We start from the raw sequence: 14561 nt of genomic DNA on the forward strand, positions 1-14561 counted from the left end.
ATTGGGGTTGCACTATGCTTTACCAGAGGGTTGCAGTATACTTCATTCTTAGATGATTAATAACTGTCCACAAACAAGGGTGAGCACCTCTAGTTTTTTTTTCTTGCCTTCTATTCTCTTTGAATAAAAATGATAGGCAGGCAAGGCATGATAGTCTGTTGTTGTAATTAGTATTGGAAGTGGTGCTGTATGCCGTGCCGTGGGGTGGTTCTGTATGCCGTGCTGTGGGGTGGGGCTGTACCTTTTGCTGTGGGTTGGTGCTGTATGCCATGCCGCGGGATGGTGCTGTACGCCGTGTCGTGAGGTGGTCCTGTGCCCTGTGTGGCGGGGTGGTCCTGTGCCCTGTGTGGCGGGGTGGTCCTGTGCCCTGTGTGGCGGGGTGGTCCTGTGCCCTGTGTGGCGGGGTGGTGCTGTACCCGGGGTGTGGCGGGGTGGTGCTGTACCCGGTGTGGCACTGTACCCGGTGAGGTGGGGTGGTGCTGTACCCGGTGTGGCACTGTACCCGGTGTGGCGGGGTGGTGCTGTACGTGGTGTGGGGTGGCAGGGTGGTGCTGGACGCGGTGTGGCGGGGTGATGCTGGACGCGGTGTGGCGGGGTGATGCTGGACGCGGTGTGGCGGGGTGATGCTGGACGCGGTGTGGCGGGGTGATGCTGGACGCGGTGTGGCGGGGTGATGCTGGACGCGGTGTGGTGGGGTGATGCTGGACGCGGTGTGGCGGGGTGATGCTGGACGCGGTGTGGCGGGGTGATGCTGGACGCGGTGTGGCGGGGGTGTTGCTGGACGCGGTGTGGCAGGGTGATGCTGTATGCTGTGTCTTGGGGTTGTGCTATACTGTGTGCTGGGGTGGCGCTGTATGTTGTGGCACACACTAGACTTTGCATCCCGGGATTGCAATATACTCTATGTCCTAGGGCTGTAGTATATTCTCTGTCCCATGGTTGTGCTATGCTTTGTGTCCTGGGGTTGTGCTATACATGGTGTCCTGGGGTTGTGCTATACATGGTGTCCCCGGGTTGCAGTTTAATTTGTGTCCCAGGATTGCAATATTCTGTGTCAAGGGGGAGCTGCATTATACTCTCTGTATTGGGGTTGCACTATGCTTTAGGGTTGCAGTATGCCTAGAGGCGATTCAGTTCGCATTGTGGGCTATACAAGTATTTCATTCATTCAGTATACTCTGTTTTGGGGGTTGCGCTACTCAATGTCCCAAGGTTGTGTTGTGCCCTTTCTTTGTGTTATGCTCTGTTTCAGGGTTGTGGTACACTCTCGGCTCTGGGGTCGAGCTACGCTTTATGTCCCAGAGTTGCAGCATACTCTAGGTCTCAGTGTTGCAGTATATTTACTGTCCCGCAGTTGTGCTATTTTCTGTGTCTTTGGATTGTAGTATACTCTGTGTCTCGAGGTTGAGCTACCTTGTTTTCTGGAGTGGTGGTATATTCTCTGTCCCAGGGTTGTGGCATAATCTCTGTGCCAGGGTAGGTATATTCTCCTTCCCCAGGTTGATGTATATTCTGTGTCCTGGGGTTAAACTATACTATGTCACAGGGTTGTGCTCTACTTTGTGTCCTGAGGATGGGTGTTGTGCTATATTCTGTATCCTGAGGTTACTCTATACTTTGTGCCCCAGGGTTGTGGTATGCGCTGTGTCCCAAGGATGGTGTTTACTTTGGGTCACAAGAGAAATAAAATAATGTGGTTTCAATTTTTCTGTGTTGTAGGTGGGAAGACCCTCATCCAGTAAACACAGCGTGCTGCCTAGTGGCTCCCTGCAGTTCCGGTCACTCAGTAAGGAAGATCACGGAGAATGGGAATGTGTTGCTAGCAATGTTGTGACGAGTATCACTGCCAGTGCACACCTCACTGTTATTGGTAAGTCAAGATAAACTAGTACTGAGGAAGAATAAGAGATTCTTATTATACAGTTGCTGCGGTCTGTTCATAGAACATGGCTTCACTTCAAAATTTACCAGATAGGTAAAGTAGCATGTGAGCACCAAATGTCACCAAAAAAGGTTGTGGTTATGTGCACCGGACACGAGTGATGCTTCAGATGTCACCGGACAAGTTGGGATGTCGACAAACATGAGTGTGACCACAGATGTCACCAGATATGAGTGAAAAGTTAAAGCTCTATAGAAATGAGCAGGGTACCACTATAAACAAGTAAGACATTACAAGATACAGATGGGATATCAGATGACACCAGACATAGGTGTGATCAAACCAGAGAGAGGTAAGATGGTAGGCAGTGAGAGGTAAGATGTCACAAGTCATGGATGAGATGTGGGGTGTCACCAGGCACAGGTGGGGCTTAAAGCCGCGTACACACGGGCGGACTGTCTGGCCAACTAAGTCCGTCAGACAATCCGACAGACAGTCCGTCCTACTTTTGAATGAACGGACTTGACCACACACGATGAACAGACAGTCCGTTGAAAGCTTGCGCGATGACGTGTACAGCACGTACGACGGGACTAGAAATAGGACGTCCAATACACAGCAATGCAACCTTCGGCCGTGTAAATCCTTTCTGAGCATGCGCCATACTTAGTCCGTCCAACTTGCCTACTCACGAGCAGACTGTCCGCTGAAACCAAAGTTGGACGGACAATATTACAGAAATTCCGAAAGACTTAGTCCGCCAGACTGTCCGCTGAAAAAGCCCACACACGAGCGGACTGTCCGCTGAAATGTGTTTCAGCGGACTAAGTTGGACAGACAGTCCGCCCGTGTGTATGCGGCTTTAGATGTCGCTAGACACAGGTGGCATGTCACAGGTCATCAGACATAAGCCAAATCTCAACCTTAAGGATGGGTAAATGGTTCTACCTAAGCATGAGTTTGGGCCGAACATTGGCTGTCCGGAAGTTCTCCGAACAACTAAATTCTAGGGTTGCCGTACGACCACAGTGCACTGCACCACGGCACAGTGCATTGAAAGGCCTGATTGGCTGAAGCAATGAAAGCTTCGCCCAATCAAGGCACAGAGCACTGTCAGAGCCATGATTGGACGCTGTCATGATGACTGTATCCAATCATGGCTCATTGCTCTTAATCTCGCCCCACACTATAAAAGTATTTTTCCGTAGCGGCAATTTGTAGTGTGATAGCAGTGTGGAGAGAGATAGAACAGGGCTCTGTTCAGTGGCATTAGACAGTCAGTGTGCTAAAGTGTTCTATTCTGATTCTGTTGTCAGTGTAGAATATCAATTTAGTGTGCATCTAGGGATAGTTCAGTGTGAGTGTAGTGCGACCACCATTTATCTTTACATTAGTGTCAATGTAGGGATAATTCAGTTATTTTGAGTGCAGTGCGACCACCATTCATCTTTACATTAGTGTCAGTGTAGGGATAGTTCAGTCATTGTGAGTGTAGTGACCGGTTAACACAGTATATTTCATTGTGTTACTGCAAGTTTAATGCAATATAGTTCTGTGCGTTACTGCAAGTTTAATGCCGTATATTTAATTGCATTACTGCAACTTTAACGCCATATCGTTCTGTGCATTAGTGCACGTTTGACACAGTATACTGCAGTATATTATGGTGTATCCGTGGAGTGTTTGTGTCGTGAATACTCAAATTAAAGTGCACCAAACCCCACTTTCCATTGATTAAAGTGCATCCACGTACACATTTACACATCTTTATTACATTTTGTTAATAAGCACCCCCCACTCCCCACATCATGTCTGGGAGGACAGCAAGGAGAGGCAGATGTTCCCATGGCACTGTAAGGGGGCCAGCAGCTTATGTGTCCACAGGCAAAGGTGGATGGGATCAGTCCTCAGGCAGGGCATCATTACCTCTGTGTAGTGATGTTTCTCGTGCTTTCCAGCCACAGCATGCAGAAGAGGTGGTAGACTGGCTTACTAAACCGTCCTCATCCTCCATCACCCAAGCAGAGACGCAGTTCACTGCAGCTGCCAGAGTGGCAAAACCTGCCTCCTTGTCATCCATCCAGTCTACTACATATAAACATACAGACCGGACTCAGTTCCCAAAGGCTTTGAGGAAGAGGAAAAAGCCTCAGAGCATCAGACTATTACTCCATCTCGCCATCCCATGAGACATGGATTTTGTTTTATGACCTTTTAGAGGAATAATGTGATGTTATTCAAGTTTCCAAATGTGAGCACTCCACTCACTTCTGCTTTGGAATAAAACTTTTTACCAAGTATAATGCACCAGGCCATGCGCCTTTTTCTTTCTTTCCTTGCTTTAGTTCTTTGAACTCCCCCTAGTTGGCTAAGGCAGCGGGGCGTGAAAAATCCATCCATTAAACACCTTACGGAAGTACAACATTTTTATCTAAGCCCTCCGCACAGTGTAGGAGAGATTTTTCAGTTGATGAGTTTGATGTCCCCAGACACAAGTAGCATTTCACATGTTGCCAGTCATGAGCCCAAGGTCAGATGTTGCTAGACACAAGTAGGATGTCAGATGTAACCAGGCACAGGTGGTATGTCACCATATGTGGGTGAGATGCCTTCTAGACTTGAGTGTAGTTGCAGTGCCAACCTAAACAGATAAGCTGTCAAATAACACCAAACGCAAATAGAATATCAGATGTCACAGGCACAGGTAGGATATTGAATTTCACCACAGGTGGCATATCAGATGTTGCCAGACACAGGTGAAAGGTTAGATGGCATCAGGCATAGAGAGAATGTCAGATGCGAGCATAAAATAACGGGATGTCACTGGACACAGATTATATGTCAGATGTCACTAGGCACACTAGGATATCAAATGTCACAGATAGGCTATCGAATGTCACCACAGATGGCATATCAGATTTTGTCAGACACAAGCCAGGAGTCAGATATCATTAGGCATAGCTAGGATGTCCGTTATGAACAGACAATAACGCAATGACATAGGTGGGATATTACCAGACATGAATGAGTTGTTACGTGTCACCAGACATGGTTGGTATGTCACCAAGCATGTGTAAAGCTGGCCACACACCAATAGATTTAAAAAAAATAAAAATATTCAGCCTGTAAGCTTAACAAAATAATTCTAACAGATTTCTCTGTCCACTCTAAATAGTGAAGATTAACAAATCACCTGCTATAGCTATTGTACTCTGACAGCCGGGGCTTTCAGGTGTCAAAATACTTGAACAGTGTCTGCATCTGAATGAATGCAGGTGCTCTTCTTCTGACAATTGTTCACCCGGCTTCTTCGATTAAAAAATCTCAGGCATTGTGGTACTAAGAGGGCCATCTATTGATCAAGTTTTGGCCGGGTCATTAGTCGGCTCGACATGCCAGATGTTTCCAGACAGGGGTAGAATTTCAGATAAACATGGGTGAAATATCTGTTATCAGACCCAAATGAGATGTTCGATGTTATTAAACAGAAGTGGATACATCCCATTCATTTCTGGCCACCAGAAATGGGTGGGATATATCAGAAGTCACCAGCCATGATTTACACATCAGATTGTCGTAGACATGACTGGAATGTTACCATACATGGATTATAGATCTGATGTCATTGGACACCTTAAGGATGTAAGAAAATGTGTAGGATGTTAGATGTCACCAGACACAAGTGAGATGTCACCAGACACAAGTGAGATGTCACCAGACACAAGTGAGATGTCACCAGACACAAGTGAAATGTCAGATCCTAACTGAAAGGTGGTAACTAAAATCTTGGCCAGATCTAGCCTATCTAATCTGGGGGTGCAATAGAAAAGTCAGGAAACATTATGTTAACACTGTGTAAGTTACTGACGGTCTGTCACAGGGAACCAGTATTTCCTGTTCACGTGGAGCGCTTCTATTTGATAAGTCCTAATGCAGAAGTAAGGTCTGGCAGGTAGTGTAGAGGTGGGGCAGGAGGGGACAGGGAATGCTGATATGCAGTAGGCTATCATTAGATTGGATGAATAAACAGAACCTCCACAGGTGTCTCTGAGTCCCCCCTTACATCAGGAGCCATCAGAGTCCCTCTATACCTCAGGGTTCCCATCAAAATCCCGTTTACATCAGGGTCCCCATCAGAGTGCCTCCTATCATCAATTGTTCTCATCAAAATGCTCCCTTACATTAATTGTCCCCACCACAGTTCCCCCTACATAAACTATCCACACCAGTGTGTCCCCTTATATTTGTTTTTCCCCTGGAGGTGCCTTTTTACATCAAATGTCCTGTTGAACAGTTGCCTACAATTGGAGTGCACCCTTACATTTACTGTCTCATCAGATGCCCTTTTATATTTAGGGCCGAAACAACTAATCGATTATGAAAATAGTTGTCAACTTTCACACTGGAGCGGTGCTCTGGCAGGGCGTCAGAAAGTCCTTCCAGCAGCTTCTTTGGAGCGTTGAAGGAGCGGTGAACTCACTGCTGCTCCCCATTGAAATAAATGGGGCAGCGATTCGATACCGGCGGCGTTTTGCAGGTGGATTTAACCCCTTTTCGGCCACTAACGGAGGGGTTAAAAACGGCTCCGCCAGCGGCCACTAAGACGACGGTAAAGCGCTACTAAAAATAGCACCGCTTTACCGCCGATGCCCGGGGCGGCTTGATGTGAAAGCCCTCTAAGTGCCTGAGAACTTGTGAATGACTGAGGAGCAATGCATCGTGGCAAATGTAGTCCTGGGCAGGAAGTGAGTGGTTCTAAAGGCAGAAGTTATTTTTTTTTGCTTTGTAATAGGGGCGATCTACTATACTTTGCAGCTTGCTATTGGGGCACTCTAAAGGCAGGAGATGCCAGAAACGTCAGTGGGGATCCCCAAAAGGAGAATCAGGGCTGCTCTGTGCAAAAGCATTACACAGAGCAGGTAAGTATAACATGGTGGTTTTTTTTTTAACCACTAGGGATCCGCGCTATAGCCGAATGACGGCTACAGCGCGGACCTCCTTTGCCGGGACTACGTCTATTGACGTCGTCCCGTGCACGAGCGGCCTGCGCGCCCTGTGATCAGCGAGTCTGAGACTCGTCTGATCACGGATCGAAGCAAGGGGTCGATCCCGACCCCTTACCACGTGATCAGCTGTCAGCCAATGACAGCTGATCATGTGATCACAACAGAGCCGGTAATCTGCTAAAAAAGCCGATCACCGGCGGCCGTGAGAGGGACTTCAGTCCCAATCACGGCCAAGCCATCAGTGCCCACCTGCCCCCTGCCAGTGCAACATATATATAGTAAATGTGCCACCCATCAGTACCACCCATCAGTGCCCACAATCTGCCTCAACAGTGCTGCACCTCATATGCCACATATCCGTGCCCATCAGTGTCATCTACCAGTGCCCAGCAGTGCCACCTATCAGAGCCACCTATCAGAGCCACCTATCAGAGCCACCTATCAGTGCCACCTATCAGTGCCCATCCATGCCATCTTATCTTTGCCCATCAGTGGCGCCTTATCTGTGCCCACCAGTGCTGCCTCATCTGTGCCTATCAGTACCGCCTTATCTGTGCCTATCGGTGCCACCTTAACCGTGCCTATCAGTGCCCACCAGTGCAGCCTATCAGTGCCCACCAGTGCCGCCTCATCAGCGCATTTCAATGAAGGAGAAAAATGACCTGTTTGCTAAATTTTATAACAAACTATGAAACATGATTTTTAATTTTTTTTTATTTTGCATCTTTTTTTGTTTGTTTAGCAAAAAATAAAACTCCCAGCTGTAATTAAATACCACCAAAAGAAAGCTCTATTTGTGGGAAAAAAAATGATAAAAATTTCATTTGGGTACAGTGTTGTATGCCCGCGCAATTGTCATTCAAAATGCATCAGCGATGAAAGCTAAAAATGGGTCTGGGCAGGAGGGGGGTTTAAGTGCCCAGTAAGCAAGAGGTTAAACAAACACTTTGAAGACTCTGTGCAGGGAAGATCAGCATCTGAACCCAGAAAAGGTGGAGGCTGATAGTTAATATAAGGAATTATAATTACATTTAAAGTAAACTTGTAAACTTTTACCAGTATTGTGCATTATATTTAAAATTATCATATCCATGAAAAAAGTCTCAGCTTTTAGTATTACTTTAATGTAAAAGATTTATATCTCCCTTCCACCCTTCATATCGCTTCAAGTCTGACTCCTAGTTAAAATGCCCATATATTCCACTTTGCGGCATATTTATTATTAATATTATATTTATTATTTATATATAAAATTATTACTTTCACTGTTTCACAGTATAACTATAGATGGACCTCTTATAGTAGCGATTATCTGCTCTTTTTATACTATAAAGAGCTAACTTTCGTGTTTTTTTTTTTTTTTATCCCCATTATGACAGGTGATACAAAAAAAGCATGCCGCTGCTACTAAACATCTTAGGCCTGGTTTTATACCTATTTACTTTTTTTGGTGCTTTTTGCACTATAGTTAATTTAACATGGGATTTTCCTATGGGACACGTTCACATCAATGCTTTTTTCAGTTGCTGCTTATTTGGAAAAGGTCAAGGACTTTTTTCAATGCAAAACGGTGTATTTTTTGCTTTTTTTTTTTTTTTTTGGTTCAATGGAGAAGCTGCAGAAAAAATAGCCAATTACCGGCTCTGTTTACATCACACGATCAGCTGTGATTGGCTGACAGCTGATCAAGTGGTAAGGGGTCGGGAACGACCCCTTACTCTGATCTGTGATCAGCTGAGTCTCATAGACTCTCTGATCACAGAGCGCGCGCCCTGCCGGGGGCGCAGGCTGCTTGAGCACGGGGAGGACATCATATAATGGCCTTCCGGGAAAGTAGGTCTGTGCTGTAGCCGTCATTCGGCTATAGTGCGGATAGTAAGTGGTCAACATTCAGTTTTAAAATGAATTTAATTTCTGAACAAAAAACACATACACTGTCTGAAAATTACTTTGAAAAAACACGGAGGTCAGTGTGAAACGCACGCGCCCCCTCCTGGGTTCGGACACTCTGTATTTTGTTGGCTGTTTATTGCTATTTTTTTGAATAAAATCATTGGAACGTTCCTGTAGTGTACAGCCGTTCTTTTCTTCCACTTGAAAATTACTTTGATAAAGTTTTCTATTCTGCTCCTTCGAATTTTCCCGTCACAAAACGAACATCGAGTTGACCGCACTAACGATTAGAAAATTGAACAAATGTTCTTAAAATGAATTTTTTTTGAAGGAAGATATGTTTTTTGTATGGCCAGCATAAGTGACAGCAGGCGCAGGTATTTTTTATGAATTCTCAGAGTGGATTGGAGATTTTGCTTCCTTACCATATTGTTGGTTATTTATATTTACCACTACATATAGATATTTGAGAATAAATTGCCTTTTTATTTTATTTTACATATGAATTAAATTATTCACCACACTTTTTTTTTAAGCTTATTATCTAATTAATCAAAACAATAAGCGGACAACTAATAGATTATGAAAATAATCATTGGTTGCACCCCTACTTATATTAATTGACCCCCCCCCCAGAGTGGCACCTTGCATCTATTGCCCCCATCAGCGCCCTCTTACATCAATCAGACTCGCTCATGGATCAGTCGATGTACTCTGAGACCTGGGGAGGGTAGGGCAACTAAAAGGTATGTGGAGGGGTACAGCTGACCCAACACTTACCTAACTCTGCCTGACATCTCACCTGTGTTTGGTGATATCTGACATCCCACCCGTGTATGATGACGTCTGACATCCCACCCGTGTATGGTGACGTCTGACATCCCACCCGTGTATGGCGACGTCTGACATCCCACCCGTGTATGGCGACGTCTGACATCCCACCCGTGTATGCTGACGTCTGACATCCCACCCGTGTATGCTGACGTCTGACATCCCACCCGTGTATGCTGACGTCTGACATCCCACCCGTGTATGCTGACGTCTGACATCCCACCCGTGTATGCTGACGTCTGACATCCCACCCGTGTATGCTGACGTCTGACATCCCACCCGTGTATGCTGACGTCTGACATCCCACCCGTGTATGCTGACGTCTGACATCCCACCCGTGTATGCTGACGTCTGACATCCCACCCGTGTATGGCGACGTCTGACATCCCACCCGTGTATGGCGACGTCTGACATCCCACCCGTGTATGGCGACGTCTGACATCCCACCCGTGTATGGCGACGTCTGACATCCCACCCGTGTATGGCGACGTCTGACATCCCACCCGTGTATGGCGACGTCTGACATCCCACCCGTGTATGGCGACGTCTGACATCCCACCCGTGTATGGCGACGTCTGACATCCCACCCGTGTATGGCGACGTCTGACATCCCACCCGTGTATGGCGACGTCTGACATCCCACCCGTGTATGGCGACGTCTGACATCCCACCCGTGTATGGCGACGTCTGACATCCCACCCGTGTATGGCGACGTCTGACATCCCACCCGTGTATGGCGACGTCTGACATCCCACCCGTGTATGGCGACGTCTGACATCCCACCCGTGTATGGCGACGTCTGACATCCCACCCGTGTATGGCGACGTCTGACATCCCACCCGTGTATGGCGACGTCTGACATCCCACCCGTGTATGGCGACATCTGACATCTTACCCGTGTATGGCGACATCTGACATCTTACCCGTGTATGGCGACATCTGACATCTTACCTGTGTATGGGGACATCTCAAATCTAATTTATGTATTGAACTGAGCACTTGTTGCTATGTCATATTGCTTTCCTTGTCTGTGTAGGTACCAGCCCGCACGCCCCTTCCAATGTGCGAGTTGTGGTTTCCATGAACACGGCCAATGTGACCTGGGAGGCCGGGTACGACGGAGGATTTGAGCAGACATTCTCAGTTTGGTATGGAGCTCTGTGAGTCATCCCAGCATGCTTTGCAGCTTCTATCTCCACACTGTCTTTATGTGTCTGTCATGCTTTGTTGGGGATGTTAGCCTTGCATTCCTGCTGTGACATATAGAGAGCCACCTATATGTCTGTATGATATATGTGTGTTTGTATATACACCAGAGATGTATATATTATACCGCACACATATAAAGGATGCCACTTCATGTATGCAGTATGATAATCTGTAATTATTAGTCATGTGATTTAAGTATGATATTTGCATCTGGTGACACACCACAGACTGAGATTGCATCTTTCCCTGACTTGTTTTAGTCTCCTTTTTATACCCTGAATAGAAAAATATGCAAATAAGGGGATGGCAGTAACAGAGTGCAGGAGAGCAGCAGAAAGTGCATTTCCACACAAAAAAAAGCCCCCCCCTCCTCCCCCCCTTCATCACACACCTTGCATAACTCTTCCTCTCCATACTTTGAGCACACATTCTGCAATGCTCCTCTTCCCTATACCCCAACCACACCCTTCATTGCTCCTCCTCTTCACACTTTGCATTAGTCCTCCTTTCCTCAGTCTGAACAGACCTTACATCACCCCATCTCTTAACACCCTGACCACATGCCCTGCACCGCTACTCTTCTTCACACCCAGACCCCACCCCCTGCATCACTTCTCCTCTCCAATTCCCGACCACACACCCTACACAGCTCCAGCTCTTCACATCCCAACCACACACCCTGCATTGCTTCTTCACTCTACATTCTGACCACACACCCTGCATCACTCCTCCTCTCCACACCCTGACTACAATGTCGGAAAACGTCATGCATTGCTCCTCCTTTCCACACCCCGACCACACACCTTGCATTGCTCCTCCTTGCTATACCCCGACCACACACTCTGCTTTTCTCCTCTCTACGGCCTAATCACAGAGTCTGAAAACTGCCTCCATCCCTCCTCCTCTCCACACCCTGACCACAGAGTGTGAACAAACCCTGCAATGCTCTTCCTCTTCACATTCTAACCACACAGTTTGCACACACTTGCATCTCTTCTTCTCTCCACACCCTGATCACCAGGTCTGAACACACCTTCTCTCCAGATTGTGAACACAGCTTGCATTGCTCCTCCTCCGCACACCCCGACCACATACCCTGCAACATTGCGCCTCTTCACAGCCTGACCACATACCCCGCATCATTCCTCCTCTTCTCATCCTGAACCTCATACCCTGCATCATTCCTCCTCTTCTCACCATGACCACATACCCTGCATAATTCCTCCTTCTCATCCTGACCACATACCCCGCATCATTCCTCCTCTTCTCACCATGACCACATACCTCGCATAATTCCTCCTTCTCATCCTGACCACATACCCCGCATCATTCCTCCTCTTCTCATCCCCGATCATTCCTCCTCTTCTCATCCTGACCCTCATACCCCGCATCATTCCTCCTCTTCTCACCCTGACCACATACCCTGCATCATTCCTCCTCTTTTCATCCTGAACCTCATACCCCGCATTATTCCTCCTCTTCTCACCCTGACCACATACCCTGCATCATTCCTCCTCTTCTCACCCTGACCACATACCCCGCATCATTCCTCCTTCTCATCTTGAACCTCATACCCCGCATCATTCCTCCTCTTCTCACCCTGAACCTCATACCCTGCATCATTCCTCCTCTTCTCACCCTGACCACATACCCTGCATAATTCCTCCTTCTCATCCTTCACCTCATACCCCGCATCATTCCTCCTCATCCAAAACCTCATACCCCACATCATTCCTCCTCTTCTCACCCTGACCACGTACCCTGCATAATTCCTCCTTCTCATCCTTCACCTCATACCCCGCATTATTCCTCCTCTTCTCACCCTGACCACATACCCCGCATCATTCCTTCTCTTCTCACCCTGACAACCCTGTCTGTTCCCCACAGAAAGGGATACATCTGAATGTTGCATTAAATTATAGCTGTTACCAATCTGGGCAATTCAAGCTGAGAATATGATGATAAAATACATAGGTTATCTTCATTGAGAAGCAGAGATTTAAACTGCTAATGTTTCCTGTAGAAGTCAGACTTGGCTTCTATCTCCCGAAACCTAAATTTGACATCAAAATAATTATGTTTATATTTACTTAAAAAGCATGAAAATACCTCTCAAACAAGCTTTTCCTGGTTCCAATCTGTGCAGGTATTAAGCAGTAATTCAATCTGGAGCTTCAGGCCAGAGTGACTTGTAGTCAAGCCCAGCATCTGCTTGACTCTGCTACCCCCCCCTTCTGTGTCACTGCAGCCTCTCCATCTGTTTTCCTGTCTCCCTTCTTGTGCTCTCCCCGACAGGCTGTGGGATGTCAATAGTGCCTGTGAGGAATGTACTGATCTGCTTTAGCCTTGTGCTTACTGAATACAAGTTGGAGCACTGGAAGTGCACTGCGGGGACCGCAAAGTGGTCACGTGAACTTTGCTTAGGAGGAACCAGGGACAGATTAAAAGCCCAGGTACGATGTCTAGGCATCTGTCACTGAGCTGTCCTAGAGGAATCCAAGATGGCATTTCCCAAAACAATGCAACAGCCCTCTACAGGGTAGTATGGACTTTTTTTTATTGTAGAATCATACTTAATTAGGTGGATGCAGCATTAGTCTGATGCTGCATCTGTCCCACACCTTCTTCTTTAACAATAAGAACCGAGTGATCAAACACCGGCAATTGCTCGGTTCTCAGGGCTCCCTTAGCAGGTGACTGTCAGTCACTGTCTCTCTGCTCTGTTCCCCCTTGCTCACTGTAGCGCAAAGCTGCGGAGGGGGTGGGAGTGACCAGCTCTCGCTGAGAGGCTGAGCTAGGTGTCGGTCCAAGCATGTGGGTGGATCCCGACGTCATTGTTGCAATCTTGCTCGAGCTTGGACCGGTTCTGTGACGTCAGCTGACAGCAGGCTTCAGCCCCCTGTCTGCTGAAAACAGGTCACAGGAGTGCAGAACGAACTGCACTCCTTTGATCCACGGGAGAAGTACAGCCAAACAAACTTTGACTTTACTTCTCTTTTTAAAGCGTTGTTCCACCCATTTAAAAGTCAGCAGCTACAAAAAGTGTAGCTGCTGACTTTTAATTAACAGACAGTCACCTGTCCTGCGGTCCAGCAAATCCCCCCCCGAAGCCTTGATTCTCTCTCCCTCCTCTCTGTGGTGCCGGCATTGTAAGTGTGAAAGCCCGGATTTGGCTTCACACGCATGCACTGGACACGCACTGCGCATTTGTGTGAGACGCGCTGCGCATTTTGAATGGCAATCTTATAGGACCTGTGACGTGTCCAGATTGCAGGGAGGGAGGAGTGAACTCCCGCTTGGCACCAGGAGAGGAAAGAGGAAGTGGGGGCTGGGTACCTGTGAAAACTAGGTACCTGCCCCCCCCCCCCCCCAAAAAAAGGACATGCCAAATGTGGCATGTCAGGTGGTCACAAGTACTTAAAGCGAAAGTTCCATTTTTGGGTGGAACTCCACAGTATTGAGGTAGAGAAGCCATCAAGCATAATTGTTACAGGAAGTTAAGATCTGCCTATAACTTCAGCTTGCATTCTCTCTGGACCCATTGATTGGCTTGACATTTTTCATAATAAGCAATCTCTGTATCTGTGTGTTCATTTTTCCATCATATGCTGAGTTTCAGTTGCCCAGGTTTGTGAAATTTCCGAAACTACATGGGTTTCTAGTTCTTTAGCATTCATTGCAATCCTATGGCTTCAGTACCTCTGAGTTACTAAACTGAAACAATTGTCCAAAGTAATAAC

General features: G+C 47.1%; 1 protein-coding gene across 4 annotated transcripts in view; it reads left to right on the forward strand.

Annotated features, from left to right (window-relative positions):
* Positions 1-14561, forward strand: part of IGSF9B (immunoglobulin superfamily member 9B) — a 107532-nt gene that overhangs the window by 40687 nt on the left and 52284 nt on the right. For 3 of the 4 annotated variants that reach the window (XR_013263253.1, XM_077457902.1, XM_077457904.1), the window contains exons 11-12: positions 1720-1870; positions 10649-10772. Coding sequence is in view for 3 of the 4 variants with exons in the window: in XM_077457902.1 (XP_077314028.1) it covers positions 1720-1870; positions 10649-10772 (275 nt within the window). In the remaining variant the exon portion in view is untranslated. The remainder of the gene's footprint in view (positions 1-1719; positions 1871-10648; positions 10773-14561) is intronic. The other variant, XM_077457903.1, reaches the window with a different exon arrangement.

Source organism: Lithobates pipiens, unplaced genomic scaffold (genome assembly GCF_037356315.1).
Source record: "Lithobates pipiens isolate NorthernLeopardFrog02 unplaced genomic scaffold, aLitPip1_a1.2 Scaffold_27, whole genome shotgun sequence".
In the NCBI taxonomy this organism is placed as follows: Eukaryota; Metazoa; Chordata; class Amphibia; order Anura; family Ranidae; genus Lithobates; species Lithobates pipiens.